A 20,012-nucleotide genomic window follows, 5' to 3' on the forward strand; every position below is an offset into this window, starting at 1 on the left:
CAGCTAACATCCTCGTTGACAACAGCCTATAGATATGAGGCACAAAACTGAAGCTAATTCTAAGACTCTCATCTTTAACTGAGCAGTTTTTTCTCTTTTTTAACTAAAATAAACTGTTGCTATTAAACACTATTTTCTGAAAAATTGTGCCATTAGATCTTTATCTCTCTGAAGTTATTTGCTCTAATTCTCTTGCCTTACATTACTGAAATAATTTATCAATTGTGCAATGCTTAAGTAGACACTGCAGCCATGAAGTTAAACAGGTTAGGTAAATATTCATAAGGGAGACAGTTTAACACTCATATCAGGACTTTGAGTTCAAGATGGGAGGTTGAGGATGTGCATTTACTACCCAAAGCTTACAAAACCACAGGCAAATAAGGGAGACAAAAGAGGCAACAAACCTATAATAACAAAAGGAAAGAGAAGTGAAGGGGTTCACCAGTGGATGAAGGATACAACAAATTTCTAAAATTCAAAAAGCAGATGGAATTGTGGTGATGGAGGAGACACGCATAGAAATACACAGCCACAAGCTGAACTAAGAGGAGCTGGAAGTCAAAATGCTTGCTGGAATGCTAGAAGGAATCCAGACAGCCAAACTGCTCAGGGACACCTGATGGCTCTGGGCTCCAAGCCAGCAGGTACAAGGGAGGAGAGAAGGGGAAAGTGGGGCTACAGACAGTGGGAATAATTAAAGGTCTGTACTTGAAACTACGCTGGCTGGCATCCCCATCTGCTTCCCCCACCCCCACACAGATCACAGGCAGCCTGGCATTAACCCTCGGTCCAAAAGCCAGATCGCTAAAAGAACAAATGACCTGGGGAAAGCCAAGGCATCTAGTGGGAGTACAGTCTACCCATAGTAGAGCACTCCTCTAGCACAAAGGCACAGTCTGAGAACAGGCCTAGAGCAAGCAGGCCAGCCAAGTCATCTCGCTCTACACTGGGGCTCAGTCAGCCATTCACACAGGTGACAGGTCTAGGGGGAAAGAGACCAGCTTTTTAAATGGCATAGAAAATCCACACCAGTTCCTCAGTCCTTCTTTCTAAAATACGAATAGACAACCAGGGACTACAAGGCACAGGGGGAAAACGCGCAGCATGAGAAACTACTAAGAAAAACATACAGAAGAACTAACAGGAAAAAGAATCTTGAGGGGAACAAATATACTTAAGGGATGTAAGACAAACATTAAAAAAAAAAACTTCTATAATCAAAAGATTCAAGAGGGTATTGCACCCATATAAAATAATAGGAAACCACAAAAAAGGAACAAAGAACTTGGAAGAACCCTTTAAATTTAAAATTCTTGGAATTTAAAGAGTGATTAGAAAAGGAAAGTAAATCAACAGATGATCTGGAAAACAAAATTGAGAAGCACAGAATGAGAGCATATGGATTAAAAAAAAAATGGAAATAATAAAGAGACCATAAGAGATGTAAAGAGCCAACCCAAGAACAGGAAAAAAGAGTGGGGAAAACTATTCAATAATAATAGAATTTGCCAGAGCTGAAGAAAGACCCAAGTCTTAAGATTAAAAGGGCTCAGTGAGTGCTCAATACAACTAACGGATAAAAGATCCACATCTAAACATTTCCTCACAGAATTCCAAAACAAGTATAAAAAGGAGACCCTGAACAGGGAATTCAGGTCACCCAGAAAGGACTGACAAATTGCTTCTTGTCAGCAATAGAGGATGTTAGAAAACAATGGAACTACGTCTTCCCATTTTCTAAAGGAAATTATTTTCAGCTCCGAATACTATACCCAAGTCAACTACAAACCCGTATGAAGGTACAACTTAGACAGTTTTAGACAGGACTCAGAAAGTTTATTTCCTACATATCCTTTTAAAGAACTCATTTCAGGATACATTCCAGTAAAAGGATGGAATAAATCAGGACAGTGTAAGTGGATTCTGTGGGAGACACAAGATCCTAAGAACAGTGACTCCAACCCAGGAGAAGAGTAGATGGAAACCCTTGGAAGACAGCTGTGCAGTGGCCTAGGAAAAGCATGTGGGTACAAAGGGGGATTCCACAGAACAGAAAATACAACTGAGAATAAAGAAGTGAAAGGCCATGTCAAAGACATATATCTGAAGAAGTAGAAGGGGAGGAGGAGGAGGAACAAGAAAAAGAAAGGCAATTAGAAACTCCCTGGGGGGATAAAAAGGCACAAAAAAGCTACATTTTGAATATGAAGCAAGCTTACAAGTACCCTGATTATAAGGAGTTAATGGAGTATGAGAAAAAAGGATATAGTTGTTATTGATCACAGAATCTTGAGAGTCCAGGGTTCATTAACCCAGCCCTAGAAGGAAGAAATGTAATCCCAGCACACAAATTGGCTCTGCACTAAATATTTATAGAATCATATTTTAGGGGATACTATAAATAGAGATGCTCTTCATCTTAGGCCAGAACTAACTTTGATACTTCGGCTTCAAGACATAAATTTCGGGATCCTAAAAGAAAGACTGGCCAAAAGTGTTTCACTCTAATTTTCTATAAATGTGGCACCAAATGATAGCCAGTTCCTACCTGTACTACTCTCCCTCAAGATGATAGTTGTTTTCATTATTCAAATGGTCCAGCACTCCAGAACTAGCTCACTGGATTTGGGGGCAGATGTCAGAAGAAATGTCTGCTCCCTATAGCTGAGCAGGTAACGATCCAGAAAAATAAGGTATATTGACTGCTCAGGGAAGAAATTGTGGCCTGTGGTAATCACAAATTATAACTCTTGTTACTTCATTACAGATCCCAAAGGCTAGGCTTTGAATTTTTATTCTTTGATTAGAATATTAAAAACTAAGCAAGCATGATTTCTAAGCAAAAAGAACTTTTTATAGGGAATGTGCAAACGTCACATGTTCTCTTTCCTACTGGCAGAAATATGATTTAGCTTCTGGAAAAGGACAAAGCCTTGCAGTAATCTGCTTAATAACAAGAGGCATTTGTCCTTGTCTGTTCATTCTACCTGCTTTCCTGACAAGGAGAAAGTAACTTCATGCTGTAGTCAGTGGGTCTCAGGTTCATAAGGGAAACTTTCCTTTCTGGAAAAATTAACAGGTCATGGCAGTATGATACTATTTATAATTTTTCATCTTTTAGATTCAACTTACATGGAGATTTGGTTGTCCTTGGTAATAGGACAAAATATAAAAGTTATCAACCTTGACAATGTAAAATAAGTGTTGCTGACAGGAAGTGAGAAGAACAGATGGAAAAAGAAGCACATGTTCTAATGCCCCTTTTTTAAAAAGTGGGTGAGTTGACAAAGACTGTCTTACTGGATGAAATGAAAAATAGAGTTGTCGTTATCTAAAGTTACTAAGTTAAGCAGCAGAGGAAGTAAATAATACAATTACTATATCAAACCCTGGAAGAAAGAATGAGATGACTGTGAGCTAAACATTCATTTTTTACAGTGGAAAGTCTACAGATAATATCTGAAGTTGATCAATCAAAAAAAAAAAAAACCGAACAGATAAAATTCTATTATTTGGAGCAGTAGCCCCAAATCTTTTTGATTGTACAATGCTCTCAGGAAAACATCTTAGAGCCCAAATCCCTGACATTTGTATATTTACTTATTTATGTTCCATATAAACTGAAATGGAAATATATATCACATATATATATTACAAATATATATTACATATATTTTGTGACTTACATAAAAACAGACATTAAAAGTGTATCAGAATAATTTTGAATGCATTTTTTATGGAGAGGGAACACTTATAGTAATGAACCAGAAACAGAAAATCACCAGCTATTCTGACAAAAATAAACATTTTAAGATATAAAAAAGTATATGAGAACAAAATACTTCCTAGGATGTGTACAGTTTTTAGACACAGAGATCTAGAAGTTAGAGATGTAGCCACCAGGAAATCCCAAAAGATAGGAGGTTCAAAGATGCTAACTTTCAGAAGTAAAGTTGGGGATACAGAGAAGTAGAAGGGCAGACTTACCATGTGCATCATAAGCTCAGCTGTACTTTTTTACTTATTGCATACATGTTTTCTTTTGTATAAAGAATTTATCTAGGGGCACAGATGGCTCAGTTGGTTATGTGCTGGATTCTTGATTTCAGCTCAGGTCATGATCTTGGGATTGTGAGGTCAACCCTGTGTGGCTTGTAGCCTCTGGCTCCATGCTCAGTGGGAAGTCTGCTTCTCTGCCTCCCCCTCTGATGTACGCTTGCACTCTCATTCTAAAATAAATAAACCAGTGGTGCCTGTGTGGCTCGGTTAAGCGTGCGCCTTAGGCTCAGGTAATGATCCCAGGGTCCTGGAATCAAGCCCCACATCAGGCTCCCTGCTCAGTGGGGAGTCTGGTTCTCCCTCTACCGCTGTCACCCTTTCTTCCCCACCTCCACTCATGCCTTCTCTCTCTCACTCTCTCTGTCTCAAATAAATAAATAAAATCTAAAATAAATAATAAAAATGCCATAACAAAATAATAAAATAAATCAGTCTTTTTAAAATTAATCTAATCGGCCCCATAAAACTCTGTCCCTACCAGTGTTTACGCTGATTCATTCATTCAACAAACGTTTACTGAACATCTGCTCTGGGCTAGGCACAGGGGCTAGAAAAGGACAACTAACATCTTGGCTCTCATGGAAATCACAGTCTGGGGCAGAAGAAAGCCAATAAAACCAGTGATGACAAACCAGTATCATAAATGCTGAAAGAGAAGTCGGTGCCTCCTATCTTACAAACAGTCTGGGGCATAGAAGTGGACACAAATAGTGTGTGAGTGTGTGTGGGTTAGGATGGATCGCTAAAAGGTCACTTAGTTTTGGAATTGAAACCTGAAGGAGAAGTAGAAAACTGAGAATAAACCAGGTAGAGAGCAATGCAGGGAAATGGGGGAAAGAAATTCTAGGGCAAAGGAGAAAAAGTGGGGGAGGGTAGACAGGCTGATAAATGAGCATGGTGATTTGGTAAGGTGGAAGTTTTTCAGGACCATTAGGGCAAATGGTGCATGAGGTGGTGGTACCAGGAATGAAAGAGCATGACAGGAAGGAACCAGAAATGAAGGGCCATGCTCAGAACTCTGCAGTCTCCCGAACTAGGTCAGATGTGCATTTGGGGGAACATTACTTTAGAAGCAACATGGAAAATGGAGCTCAAAGGGATAATGAGGCAGGAAGGCCATTCTGGGGGCTATTATAGTGGGGCCAATTAGAGAGAAGTAGAGAATCCTACCAGCAGGAGACAGATGCCCAATAGGTACATGAAAAGTACTCATCACTATTAATCATCAAGGAAATGCTCTTGAGTAAGTAGAGAGTATCACTAACTGAAACAGGGAAAGAAGCAAGTTTTGAGGGGGGTGGAGTTTAGTTTAGGACATGCTAAATAAGAACTGCCCCATAAGAGACTCTTAATCATAGGAAACAAACAGGGTTGCTGGAGGGGAGGGGGGTAGGGGGATGGGGTAACCGGGTGACGGACATTGAGGAGGGCACGTGATGTAACAAGCACTGGGGATTCGTCAGTAAGACTGATGAATCAAAGGCCTGTACCTCTGAAATCAGTAATACATTTATGTTAATTAACTGAATTTAAATTTAAAAAGTTTTAGAAATATGAAGTGCCATCTCCAAGTAGGTAACAAATAAGCACGTAGAAGTACAGATCTAAAGTTCTGGAAGAGAGGTTCGGGCTGGTGGTACACCTTGAGACTCATTAATATTTGGGTTGTACTGGAAGCCAAGTGAAGAGCTGCAATTACCCACAGAGACTATACAAGATGAGAAGCCAAAGAAGGCTGGAGTCCTGGGGAAAGCGGGGAGCAAAGGACTGAAGAGACTAAAGGAAAGGGCAGGAGAATCAGGAAAGAATGAAAGGTCAGGGCAACAAGGAGGTAGTATATGAGCCAGTAAGAGCAGCTGAAATGACAGGTCGTGGCATCGCGACTGAATAGGGAAGGGAGGGAAGCCAGAGGGATCCGCCGAATGAAAGGCACGGGAGTGGCAAAGGCCTCAATTAGGAAGACGGTGATAAGATGGTGTTGGTGCCAGAATAAAGGAGACAGGAGTGTGTGCTACCAGAGCTCAGTGTCTTAGAGTGGTTACAGACTAGTTTTGAATGCATGTAAACACATGTGTACTACACTGAACAACCTGAGTTGTTCAGGACAAAGGACAAGACGAGGGTCATAAATAGGCTCTGGCTTGGCTGGATAAGGTGTGCCCGAATGTCAGCTGGCACATTAACAACAAAACCAAGTGTTGTCTTCTTCAAGGGGTAAAAAACGACTCTAATTAATTATAGTAATAAGGAGACATTCTTAGAGTTTATAAGGTACAATTTTCATGCTCTTAACTTTCATTTGTATAGGGGTACAAAAGTATTAAGAATAGTATCTGTTGTAAAAACAATTATTTTTGCATGTGATGTTCAGCAGCAATTTGCATTTTCTTCTTTAATAAATATCCATGATTCCTCCCATAGTAATTATTGGAGTGATAAATACAAATCTCTTGGGATGTCTGGCTGGCTCAGTCAGAAGAGTAGGCAACTCTTGACTTTAGTGTCATTGAGTTCAAGTCCCACGTTGGGTGTAGAGATTACTAAAAAAAATAAACAAAAAAATACAACTCTCTTATAAAATCTACACAACTCTCATAAAATCTGTTCTATGACAACATTTTTAAACCTAATAGTAATGGAGAAGACACTAGTAGAATACTTTAGGAAATAAGGGCGCCTGGGTGGCTCAGTGGGTTAAGCGGCTGCCTTCGGCTCAGGTCATGATCTCGGGGTCCTGGGATCGAGTCCCGCATCGGGCTCTCTGCTCGGCAGGGAGTCGGCTTCCTCCTCTCTCTCTCTCTGCCTGCCTCTCTGCCTACTTGTGATCTTTCTCTGTCAAATAAATAAATAAAATCTTTAAAAAAAAATACTTTAGGAAATAATTGATTTTTTTAGTTGTCAGAATTCAGTTGTATTCTTTTTGTGGTAGGCAGAATTCTAAAAATGTTTCTCAAGATTCCTACCCCCTGGTTATTGATTCAAACAACCTAGGTACTGCAATAAAGGGACTTTGCAGCTGGAATTAAGGTTACTCATCAACTGACTTTGAAGTAAATATCCTTGGTTATCTGGGTATACATTGGGTATACCCAATGTAATCATATGAGCCCTTAAAAGCAGAAGAGATAGGCAGAAGAACCAGAGCATAGGGCAGAGAGGAAACGAGAGAGATGTGAAGCATGCAGAGGACTCTACCACTCTTGCAGCTTTTAAGATGGAAAAGGGAGCCATGAACCAAAGAATGTAGGTGGCCTCTAGAAGCTGAGAACCACCCTAGCCAAGAGCCAGCCAGGAAATAGACACCCCAGTCCTATAATAGAATGGAACTGAATTCTGATAACAGAAACCAATTCATCCCCAGAGCTCCAAAAAGAAACTCAACCCTAGTGACACCTTGATTTTCAACCTCTGAAATCTGGTGCAGAGAATGAGCTAGGCCAAACTGGGCCCAGACTTCTAACCTACAGAAATGTGAGATAAGGGTACAAATGGGTGTTGGTCAAAGCTGATAAATTTGTGGTACTATGTTCGAGGGCCACTGGAAAACTAACACATTTTTTTAAACTACTGACTTCAGATGTGCTCTATCAAATCTCATTTTCTCAACCCTTAATGTAACTTTGGACAGAATTCACACATCTTCCAATAATACTCGGTTATTATGAAATCCAGCCTAATTTATTTTCCCCGAAACTTTTATTTTGAATATCTTTAAATCTGTAGAGAATTTAAAAGAATAGTATTTAAAAAATACCCTTATACCTATATCCATCAATTGCTAACATTTGCTTGTTTTGTCACTCTCTCTAGATATAACATAAATATCTCTATCTCTCCTGCTTTCTTCTTCTCTGTATCAGTGATCCTCAACTAGGAACATCTGGCAAAGTCTGGAGACATTTTGATCATCACTACTGGGGGTGTTACTGGTATCTAGAGGGTAGAGGCCAGGGATGCTACTAAACATCCTACAAAACAGAGCCCTACACAACAAATAATTATCCAGCCCAAAATGTCAATAGTGCTGAGGTTAGAACATCCTGCTCTTGGGGTGCCTGGGTGGCTTAGTTGTTTGAGTGGCTGTCTTTGGCTCAGGTCATGATCCTGGAGTCCCAGGATCCGGGATCGTGTCCCACGTCAGGCTCCCTGCTCGGTGGGGAGTCTGCTTCTCCTTGTGACCCTTCCCCTTCTCATGCTTTCTCTCTCTCTCATTCTTTCTTTCTCTCAAATAAAGTAAAAAAAAAACAAACAATGAAAAACAAAAACAAAAAAAACCATCCTGCTCTTTATACATGATGTATATATAAACAATTTTCCTCAGTAATTTATAAGTAAATTATAGACACTGCAGTATTTTTTTACCCTAAATATTTCAGTTTATACCACCTAAAAATAAGGACACTCTTAAATAACACAGTTTACCAGTGATACAATACCATCCCGTGTGTAGTCCATTTTTAAATTTCCCCATTATCTCAAAAAAGTCCATTAGCACTTTTTTTAAAAGATTTTATTTATTTCTGACAGAGATCACAAGTAGGCAGAGAGGCAGGCAGAGAGAGAGGAAGGGAAGCAGGCTCCCCGCTGAACAGAGAGCCCAACTCGGCGCTCGATCTCAGGATGCCAGGATCATGACCTGAACGGAAGGCAGAGGCTTTAACCCACTGAGCCACCCAAGCACCCCCCTTTAGTACTTTTTATTCAAAACCTGGATCTAATCAATGGCACAGAAGTTGGCATGTTGATCAAGGTTTTAAATTCAATATAAATAAGAAGCTCTAATTTTCAAGCAGTTGGGGGGCAGGCAGTAAAACTTGTGGTGCCAGCTCTAGGATCTGTAAGTCTATGACTCTGACACCACGCATCTCTAAAATGGATGCAGTAATTAATTCAGAAGGTCATCAGCACGTTATAAATCTCTCTTGCAAGAATATCCTCAAACATGATCACTCAGTTCTTAGGACAGAAAGGGGAACTGAGTTTATATTAACCCACAACCCTATTGAAAAAACATCAATCTGAAACAACAAATCAAGAAGGAACTTCTTGGGTGCCTGGGTGGCTCAGTGGGTTAAGCCGCTGCCTTCGGCTCAGGTCATGATCTCAGGGTCCTGGGATCGAGTCCCGCATCGGGCTTTCTGCTCAGCAGGGAGCCTGCTTCCTCCTCTCTCTCTCTCTGCCTACTTGTGATTTCTCTCTGTCAAATAAATAAATAAAATCTTAAAAAAAAAAAAAAAAAAAAAAGAACTTCTTCCAAAGAAGACATGAAAATGGCCAACAAGCACATGAAAAGATGCTCAACATCTCTCATTGTCAGGGAAATTCAAATCAAAACCAGACTGAGAGGTGCACCTGGGTGGCTCAGTCAGTGAATCACCTGTCTTCAGCTCAGGTCCTAACCTCAAGGCCCGGAATCAAGCCCCGCATGCAGTTCTCTGCTCAGCAAAGAATCTGCTTCTCCCTCTGTTCTCTCTCTCTCTCTCAAATAAATAAAATCTTAAAAAACAAAACAAAACACAACAGTGAGATACCACCTCATACCTGTTAGTACAGCTACTATTAAAACAACAACAACAACAAAAAATGAAAAGAACAAGTGCTGGCAAGGAGAGTCCTTGCACACTGCTGGTGGGAATGTAAATGGTAGACACAATAAAAAGATAGTGTGGAGTTTCCTCAAAAAATTAAAAATAGAATTACCCAATGATTTAGCAATCTTGCTTTTGGGTCTATGTCCAAAATAATTACAAGCAGGATCTCAAAGACACATTAGCATTCCCATGTTCACTGCAGCATTGGTCACAAGAGCCAAGAGGCAGAAGCAACCTAATGTCCAGAGACAGGAATGGATGAGGAAAGTATGGTCTATACATATAGTAGAATATTACAAATATTATTCAGCCTTTACAAAGACAAGTCATATGGTACAAGTTGGAAGAATCTTGAGGGCATTACACTAAGTGAAGTAAGTCAGTCACAAAAAGACAAATACTGCATGATTCTACTTATATCTGAAGGTATCTGAAGAAGTCAGACTCATAGAAACAGGAAGTAGAATGCGGTTACCAAGCTGGCAGGGAGGGGAAAATGGGGAGGTGTTGTTTAGTAAATACAGAGTTTCAGTTTTATAAAATGAAAAAGTTCCAGAGAGCTGCTGCCAACAATGTGCATATATATATGTGTATATATATAAATTTTATTTCTTTGAAAGAGAAAGAGAGACAGAACAACAGACAGCATAATGGAGAAGGACAGAGACAAGCCGACTTGGGGAGGACAGGGATAAGCAGACTCACCTCTGGGCGGAGAGCCAAATGTAGGGCTCAATCCCAGAACCCTGGGACCATGACCTGACCTAAAGGCAGTTGCTTAAGCAACTGAGCCACCCAGGCACCCCAACGATGTGCATAATTAACACTAACGTACCATACTTAAAAATAGTAAGATCATGAATTTTATGTTGTATGTTTAGAGTCACAATAAAAAAACAAAACGAAAAAAAAAAATAACCACAATACCAGAATCACATCTAAAAAAGATAATTATTTAATTTCATGAAATATTGTCAACTCCCCCCACAAAAGAATTACTTATTTCTAAAGAAAAATTCATCCACTAATATTTTGGGAGTTTTTTTTTAATATGTTTACATTATAATATCTTAGTTTTTCTAAATTCATATACTTTGTAGATTAAAATTTTAAAAAATATTTGCAAAATATTTGAATGTCTAGAAATGTGTTTAAAAATGTGAGACATTTAGCTTTCAACAAAATGATATAAAAATATGGTATTTAACAGAATGATACAGCATTGTTTCAAAGCAACTTTAAGAAATTAAAACATTGGGCCCCTGGTTGGTAGTTGGTTGAGCTCTTGGTTTTGACTCTGATCTTAGGGTCAAGAGATCCAGCCCCATGTTGGGCTCCACACTCAGCACAGAGTTGACTTGGGACTCTATCTCCCTCTTGCTCTGCCCATCCCTCCACCCCCCACTGCATGTGCGCTCACTCTATCTTTAATCAATCAATCTTTAAAAAAAAAAAAAAAGAAAGAAAGAAATGAAAATATTAAAATGTACCTAACTACAAAAAGAAGAAAGAAAGAAAAGGAAAAGAGAAAAGGAAAGGGAAAAAAGAAAAGAAAGAACTTCTCCAGAGAATACAAAACAACTCTATAATACATCAAAGTGAAAACCAGGGCAGCATTGGAAAGATTACAATAAAGAAACCAGCACTGTTACTGTATGCTACAACCCGAAAGTGTGGTGACGATGCAGTCTGTCTGAGAATTCATCACTTCTTTGAGTTCCTAACAGAGGTAAAAAGCAATTAATGGTAATATCAATGGCTACATTATAATTTTATGCTTGAATTTAAGACATTATGGGATGCATATGCTCTCAATGTCTCAGGAAGCTAATTATAGTTTTAGAGATTTAGTTTCAGGCAAAAGCAAAAGTTAAGCTCTGAACGGCAGGTCTAACAAACATGATGAGAACCACACCACCTATAGCCTTGGGGGAAGAGGGAACCACTACCTGCTCTAATTATCTTTAGATCTAAAATAATCCTGGAGGCTGAAAACAGGCAAGAAGCTGTAATACCCTTAGTACCATATTTGTCAACACCATCACTTACTACCAGTTAATCTAGATCAGTAACCCCATCTGGCACTAAATCCCACAAAAGAGCCACACAAAGTCATAAAGAATGAAACCATCTATAGCAGTCATGTTTGAGAAACAGTACAAATAAAACCAAAGAGTCTGGTATCAGAAATGTTAAACAAGTGCCCACGCTCTGATAAGAACATGCTATCCATCCATTCCTTCAGGGCAAGTCTACTGAACATATAATTGGAACTGTTAGTCATTTTTAAGAAGATGCCTTAAGAAATATAAAACTTTTGCAATCTAAAGGGCTTGAAAACCTTTATAAGTACCTACATGTCTCAAACTTCAAACTCCATTAGAATTTCAGCAGCTTTTTCAATGCAACAGGGCATGCAGACAGAATGACTAGAATGGAAATGTGTATAATCTAAATATAGAGAATTGCTCTAAATTGTCTTCACTTTCATTCTTCCAGGACTTAATGATAGTGAGAAAGAAGAAGGTATTCTAAACTAAAAAGACAAGGAATTATAGGGCTGTGTAATCAGTCCCACTCAGCCTTGAACAAACCCTAAACAAAGCAGATCCTAATTTGTAGAAAACACACTGCTAAAAACAGATCAACACAGTTGTCATTCTGGGTCACAACACCCAGCGGGTGACAAGTAGTATCATCATAATGGTGTGTGGGAAAAAAACACTGCCTGAAAATGGTCTGAGCTGGTTAACAGACCCACAGTTTATAATTTTTGACAGAGGACTCTATTCAGTGTGCCACAATGGTTAGCAAGGCCAGGAAGTACTATCTCTGGGTAAGGTTTCAACAAACTGGCTGGAAAGGATGGAACTCCAAGGTAGTACGCTCTGAGAATGATGCCTTGCCATGAGACGCTTGTTGATCAGTTAAGTGTTTGCAGGTCACAAACTTTCCTGGCTGACAGAGGCCCCATAGACAAACAGTACACCAGCTCCGCTTCTCTGGAAGAAGTATTCCCTGCATCATAAAACTGGCATTGGTGGAATCTGCAACAAGGGGCAGAGAAAAGGACTACATCAATGAGATAAACTCATTTCCTTTCCTTTTTTTTTCTCCCACAGCTTTATTGAGAGATGATTCACAAACCATCCATTTTATTCATTTAAAGCATGCAATTCGATGGTTCTTAGTATATTCATAGAGTGCAACCATCAACAGTCTCAGTTTTAGAACATTCCTATTACCCCCAAAATAAACCTCATATCTATTTCTCCCCAACCCTCCCAGTCCTAGGCAACAACTAACCCATTTTCTGTCTTTATAGATTTGCCTTTTCTGGACATTTCATATAAATGGAACTATATAATATATGGTATTTTATGGCTGGCTTCCTTCATATATTTAATATTTTCAAGGTTCATCCATGTTATTGTATATATCAGTTCTTCATTCCTCTTTAGAATTTATTTTTTTAAGATTTTATTTATTCATCTGACAGACAGAGATTGCAAGTAGGCAGACTGGCAGGCAGAGAGAGAGGAAGGGAAGCAGGCTCCCTGCTGAGCAGAGAGCCTAACGCGGGGCTGGGCTAGATCCCTGGACCCTGAAATCATGACCTGAGCTGAAGGCAGAGGCTTTAACCCACTGAGCCACCCAGGTGCCCTTTCATTCCTTTTTTGCTGAATAATATTCTACTATGTAGATATACCACACAGTTCTTCATGAGCCATAGAATCTCTTCTGCTATATAAACAAAGCTTTAAGCAGTGATTAGGCCCCCACATTAGCCCACAAATGCCTATTTAATCCATATTACAGCTGAAAATAATATCATTAATTGCATAATGCTATAGTTTTCTAGAAGCATTATCAATTATCTGTGTTATCTGGACCAATAAAAACTCCAGGATTTGAAAGTCCTTTATAATGAAGTCAACTGATTAAAATTTTTTCCCTGTAAATTGTAGGAGGAAAAGAACTTGTATGCCCTGAGGACTAAACACTTCAGGACATATCTGTTTTTTCACCTTACCCAGTTGAAGACAAACAATAAAATTACAGCTGTATAAAGCTGGTCTCTGCAACTTCCCTCTCTTCTTGCTGGGCCCTTCATCACCCCCCCACCCTCACCCCCCACATCTTTGAAATCCAATTCCTCCTACTCTTCACTCCATCCCCTATCCCCCAAACAAAGCAAGATCTTTTACACCTGTTAACTAATGCATCCTCATTCTAAAATAATACATTTACATGAAAATGTTACTTAAACCAGACATTTATTTTCTAAAACATTCTCCCAAATCACAAAATGAGAATTAGTTTCCATAGAAGAACTCTTTCCCCAGCCTGAACAAGCTGGTGAGGGGGTAGTTTTTTGTTTTGTTTTGTTTTTGCCAAGAGACCCTCTGGAATCACAGGAAGCCCACTCCATAGCAAATTCAATCAGTGTTCTCAAGGTAATGCATACCCAGAAGGAAGGCAGAGAAAAATAAGGAACTGTTATCAAATTTGTTACATATGATAATTGTATTGTATTTATGTCTAAAAATATCCTTAACTGTTAGAAATGCATAATAAGGTATTTGGATGGAATGATGCAATATGTGAGATTTGTTTCAAAATTCTTTAGCTGGTTGGAAGAATATTATTAAAATGTCCATACTACCCAAAGCCATTTACAGACTTAATGCAAACCCTCACAAAATACCAACAACATTTTTCACAGAACTAGAACAAATAATCTTGAAATTTGTATGAAGCCACAAAAACCCTGAATATCCAAAACAGTCTTGAAAAAAAAAAAAAACAAACAAAAACTGGAGGTATCACAATAGCAGATTTCAAGACACACTACAAAGCTGTAGTAATCAAAACAGTATGGTACTGGCACAAAAATAGACACATAAGTCAACGAAACAGAACAGAGAACTCAGAAATAACTGACCATGATTATATGGTCAATTAATCTTCAACAAAGGAGGCAACAGGAAAAAGCCTCTTCAACAAATGGTTCTGAGGAAAATAGACACCAACATGCAAAAGAATGAAACTGGAACACTTTCTTACACTGTACACAAAAATAAATTTAAAATAGATTAAGGACCTAAATGTGAGACCTAAAACCATAAAAATCCCAGAAGAGAGCACAGGCAGTAATTTCTTTGACATCAGCTGTAGCAAACTTTTTCTGGATATGCCTCCTGAGGCAAGGGAAACAGAAGCAAAAATAAATTTTTGGGACAATATCAAAATAACAACTTCTGCACAGAAAAGGAAACAATACACAAAGTTAAAAGGCAACCTACTGAATGTGAAAACGACATATTTGATAAAGGGTTAGTATCCAAAATACATAAAAAACTTATAAAACTCAACACCCAAAAAACAAATAATCCAATTTAAAAATAGGCAAAAGACATGAACATATATTTCTCCAAAGAAGACAGATGACCAACAGACATATTGAAAGATGTTTACCATCACTCATCATCAGGGACATGCAACTCTAAACCACAATGTGATATCACCTCACATCTGCCAGAATGTCTAAAATTGAAAACTCAAGAAACAACAAGTGTTGGTAAGGATGTAGAGAAAAAGGAAACCACTTGCACTGTTGATAGGATGCAAACTGGTGCAGCCACTGCAGAATTCAGTATGGAGGTTCCTCAAAAAATTAAAAATAGCATTTGGTCTTTTAGTGAGGCTGCAGGGGTGGCTGTTGTTCTCTGAGCTTTGCAATGTCACCCAAGGACAAGAAAGATGCCAGAAAGTCAACCAAGAAAGAAAAAGACCCAGTGAACAAAACCTGGGCTAAGACCAAAAAGAAGTGATCCAAAGGCAAAGTTCAGCGCAAGCTCAATAACCTGGTCTTGTTTGACAAAGCAAGATATGACAAACTCTATAAGGAAGTTCTCAGCTATAAGCTTATAACCTCAGCTGTTGTCTCTGAGAGACTGAAGATCCAAGGTTCCTAGCCAGGGCAGCCCTCCACGAGTTCCTTAGCAAAAAACTTATGAAACTTGTTTCCAAAGCACAGAGCTCAAGTAATTTACACAAGAAATACCAAGGGTGGAGATAACCCAGCTGCTGGTGAAGATGCATGAACAGATCCTACCAACTGTACATTTTGAAAAAACTTTATTAAATAAAAAAATTTAAAAAAGAATTACCCTATCATCTATTAATTTCACTCCTGGGTAATTTATCCAAAGAATATGAAAACACAAATTCAAAAAGATTAGCACACCCTTATGTTTACTGCAACATTATCTACAATAGCTAAATTATGGAAGCAGCTCAACTGTCTGTCAATAGATGAGTGGATAAAAAAGTGGGAGATATATGTGTGTGTGTGTGTATAACTCAGCCATGAAAAGGAATGACATCTTGCCATTTGCAACAACATGGATGGAACTAGAGAGTATAATGCTAAGTGAAATAAGTTGGTCAGAGAAAAACAAATTCCATATATGGAATTTAAGAAACAAGTGAACAAAGGAAAAAAAGAGATCATCCAAAACCAGATTCTTAATTATAGAGAACAAACTGATGCTTACCAGAGGGGAGGCATGTGGGGGGATGGATGAAATAGGTGATGGGGATTAAGAGTACTCTTATCTTGATGAATACCAAGTAATGTATAGAATTGTTGTATCACTATACCGTACACCTGAAACTAATATAACACTGCATGTTAACTACACTAGAATTAAAAAATTTTAAAAATAATCCAATAAAAACCCCACTTCAGTTGCAAAGAGGACAGTGAGAGGAGAAATGAAACAAAATACTGATAATTGTTGAGGGCAGGTGATAGGTAGGTAAGAGATTATTATTCTTTTCTGCCTTATGTATGCATAAAAATTTCTATAGTAAAAGGTTTTAAAAGAGCAAGAGACTGTTCTCTTACTCACAGGTAGTCTTTTGCTTCTTCTCTTTTCCTTCATTGCACCAACTGTTGTCATTATACATTTTTGAAATTATTTAACGTTGGCCTCGTGCTCGCTTCGGCAGCACATATATTTAACATTTGCCTCTAACTAGACTTTAAGCTCCATGAGGATCATAAAGATGTTTGCTTAGCTGTAGTCGAATTGCTATGACCTCACAATGTTTCTGGCATGTGACAGGCCTCCAACAAATATTAAATCAATGATTTAGTCAATATGATAAGTCATTGTGAAACTGGGTCAATATCAATAAATGCTCAATAAATACTGGGGCACCTGGGTGGCTCAGTGGGTTAAAGCCTCTGCTTCACCCAGGGTCCTGGGATCAAGCCCCACATTGGGCTCTCTGCTCAACAGGGAGCCTGCTTCCTCCTCTCTCTCTCTGCCTACTTGTGATCTCTGTCTGTCAAATAAATAAATAAAATGTTTTAAAAATAAATAAATAAAATGGAGGGGCAAGCCAGAAACCTTTGGATGAAGGAATTCAACATATTTACTTATATGTACTTACCATTTAAATTCACATGCTTTTCTATTTGAAGTTAGTAAAAATGTCACAAAAAACGATTTAACTTCATCTAGCTTGGCTTCACTACGCTCATGTGATATACTCAGTTAATAACTATAATCTCCATTTTATGATAGGGAAAATATGGAACTAAAAAGTTAGGAAACTTTTTCAAGGTCATGATGAAACAGAAGCACAAATGAACAAAGATCAGCTCTGTTCTTAGGCCTCATGCTGTTTCTAAAAGAACACAATTTTAGTCTCAGGAAAAATAAAACAATAAAAGAGGAAAGGGAGTACTGTATATATTAATTCAATCTTCAGTGGCTAAGAAACTTGAGCAGCTGTATGATAATCTCAGTTGGAAATGTTTTGACTTTGCCCAAAACAATTTCAAGGTTGAAGTGCTTAGTAGTAGAGAAATCGTAAAACCAGAAGATGAGGCATTTAGAAAACAGGGAACAGAAAAAGGTGACACTTAAGTAATTTTTTTAAAACTGGTTAAGTCGAAATAGTATAATGAGGGACAACTAACAAGAAATTCATAAAGGGAATAAATACTAATACCAAGACATTAAGACACCAGTTCCCAAGTTTCAAGTTTATTTATCTCAAATATAATACTAAAATTAATATTATTTAATCATTATTTTATATAGAGGTAGCCTACTAAAATATCACTGTGCTCCTAAATCCTTTTGAAATGGTTAAAATCCAAGTTTACCTTAATTTAGTAATAGATAATGATGTGCACATTCAGAAAGGCAGAACTGCCAAAAGTTTGTGATTAATGGAAATATAACTGTTTGTAAAACTAATCTTAATTCAGCCAATCTGAAAGCTCTTGAGTTACGGTGCCAAAACACGTCACAGCCACATTTATGGAGAACATTTAGAGGCAAACTAGTCAAAGTCTAAAATAAAGTCTGCCGCAGAATCAAAAAAAAAAAATACATACACACACACACACACACACCTAGTTTTAGCAAAAAAATAAATAAATAAATAAATAAATAAATATCCCAATAAACTTATTTTGGGGAGAGAGTCTGGTAAGACTTTTGTTGTTGTTGTTTGTTCCCATAGAGGGTTACAACGAGATATCTGGCCTGGGCTAAATTCTACACTGCGTTACTCTACTGTACTCAAGCGTAATTACTACTGTTGGAGCTGCTACAAGCTGCTACTCAGGGCATTCGTTCAGCTTTACTCCTGTAGTCTCTATATCATGGGTTGTCAAATCATGCTTCCAATTTGCAGTACATCATTCACTGAGGGTAACGATTTACATATGCAATTTCCAAACAAGAATGAAAGATTTACTTGCCCCTTGATGGCTTCTCCTCAACTTTTAAAATAATTTATAAAAGCGCCAACTGAGCATGACTTCCCATCCCCAAATCATCTATCAATACCTTAAGCTTTTTAATGTAAGCGGTAAAAGAAGTACTGTCCTCTGAAGGCAGACAACACTGCCGACCCACGCGAGACACTGATTTGTAGTTGTTTTTCCACTGGGGTGATGGATTTGCGCTCAGCTACTCACGGTGCCTACTAGGTCCCCCTGGTGACCAACAGTACGTGAAGGCAGTAGTAGGGTTCGAAGACATAGACTGGCAGCTGCACAGAGCGTGGAACGGGAAATCATGAAAGATTAACACGCGAACAGTACACATGACATGACTGAGAATTACGTTTGCATTTCTGGGGTATTTGAGATCGGCACTGTCCCCTTTCCTTCTGGAAAGCAAACACCCATTCGCCTCTTTCGGGCTTCCGAGTCCTACCTCCTGTTTAAATCACGAGTGTGATGCAAAGATCGAACCGAGAGGCTCAGCACTAGACACGTCGCTTCTCGGGGATCTGGGGAAACCCTGATGTGACAAATTGCCATAATTTTCTAAAATATGGTGGAATGACACACCACCTCTCCTACCACCGACCGAAGACACAGAGTCGTGAAAAGCCGACCTGCGGGGCCCACGGGGGAGGGGGAAGAGCAGGAGAGCTCCAGACCAGGGAGCAGCCGGCGCACGTCCCGAACCCAAGCTGCCGAGCCTCAACTACTAGGGGCGTAGGGTCGCACCCGGGTCACGTCTCGGGGCTCTCGGGATACTAGGGGCGCCAGCGCGAGCCCGGGCGGGGAGACCCGGGCCCCGGAGCCCGGCGGCCAAAGCGCGAGAGGCGCCGGGGCAGCCATGGGGGGCGCGGGCAGCGCCGCCGTAGGGTCTGCGGCTCCCGGCGGCCGGGGAGGGCGCGCCGCCAGGTACCGGACAGCAGGGGGCAGCGGGTTTCGGGCGGGCGCCGACCTAGGGAGGGAGGAAGAAGGCAGGCGAGTCCCGCACCGCGGGGGAGGGCGCCCAGCGGGCTCGCCGCCGGCCTACCTGGAGGTAATAGGGTTTCCTTAGCCAGGCCCCCGGACAGAGACTCCTCGCCATGGTAATCACACATCGCCCCGCCGCGCCGCAGTCAGAGGCGGACCCGAGCACTGGCGACCCGGCTCCCCGCCTTCCCCCTCCTCCCCGCCCCCAGCCCGCCCGGGCCCGCCCACTCCTCCGCCCCCGCCGCAGCGAGCGCCGCGCTCCCCCCCGGCCCCGCTGCGGTGGCGGCGGCCGGCTGCCCGAGGCTCGGCCTCCCGCTCTGCTCGCCCGGCCGCCGCGGCTATCAGAGCCGCGGCTGCCGACTCCGCCATAAAGGGGAGTCGCGCCTTGCCTCGGCCGACACAAATCCAACTGCGCCTCGCGCTTAAAGGGGAGGCGTGCGGAGGAGGCTGAGGGCGTCGCGGAAGGCCGGGTGTCGCACGCTCCACGCGGGGAGGGGCGAGTCGCGCTGGCTGTGTGCTGCGCGGGCTGGAGCGCCGACCCTTCGGACCTCGAGGACCCAGCTCTTGGCTCCCGG

The 20,012-nt window shown here is 40.3% G+C and overlaps 1 protein-coding gene and 1 pseudogene across 1 annotated transcript in view; one reads left to right on the forward strand and one right to left on the reverse strand.

Annotated features, from left to right (window-relative positions):
* The window catches only part of DIPK1A (divergent protein kinase domain 1A), a 124,190-nt gene extending 104,537 nt beyond the window's left edge, over nucleotides 1-19,653 (reverse strand). Inside the window, exon 1 of the mRNA XM_004752592.3 lies at nucleotides 19,499-19,653. Coding sequence (XP_004752649.1) covers nucleotides 19,499-19,552 — 54 coding nt within the window. The 5' untranslated portion in view covers nucleotides 19,553-19,653. The remainder of the gene's footprint in view (nucleotides 1-19,498) is intronic.
* On the forward strand, nucleotides 15,326-15,760 carry LOC123387363 (annotated as a pseudogene).
* Nucleotides 19,654-20,012: the final 359 nt, after the last annotated feature.

Source organism: Mustela putorius, unplaced genomic scaffold (genome assembly GCF_011764305.1).
Source record: "Mustela putorius furo isolate JIRA1106 unplaced genomic scaffold, ASM1176430v1.1 tig00003853_pilon_pilon_pilon, whole genome shotgun sequence".
In the NCBI taxonomy this organism is placed as follows: domain Eukaryota; kingdom Metazoa; phylum Chordata; class Mammalia; order Carnivora; family Mustelidae; genus Mustela; species Mustela putorius.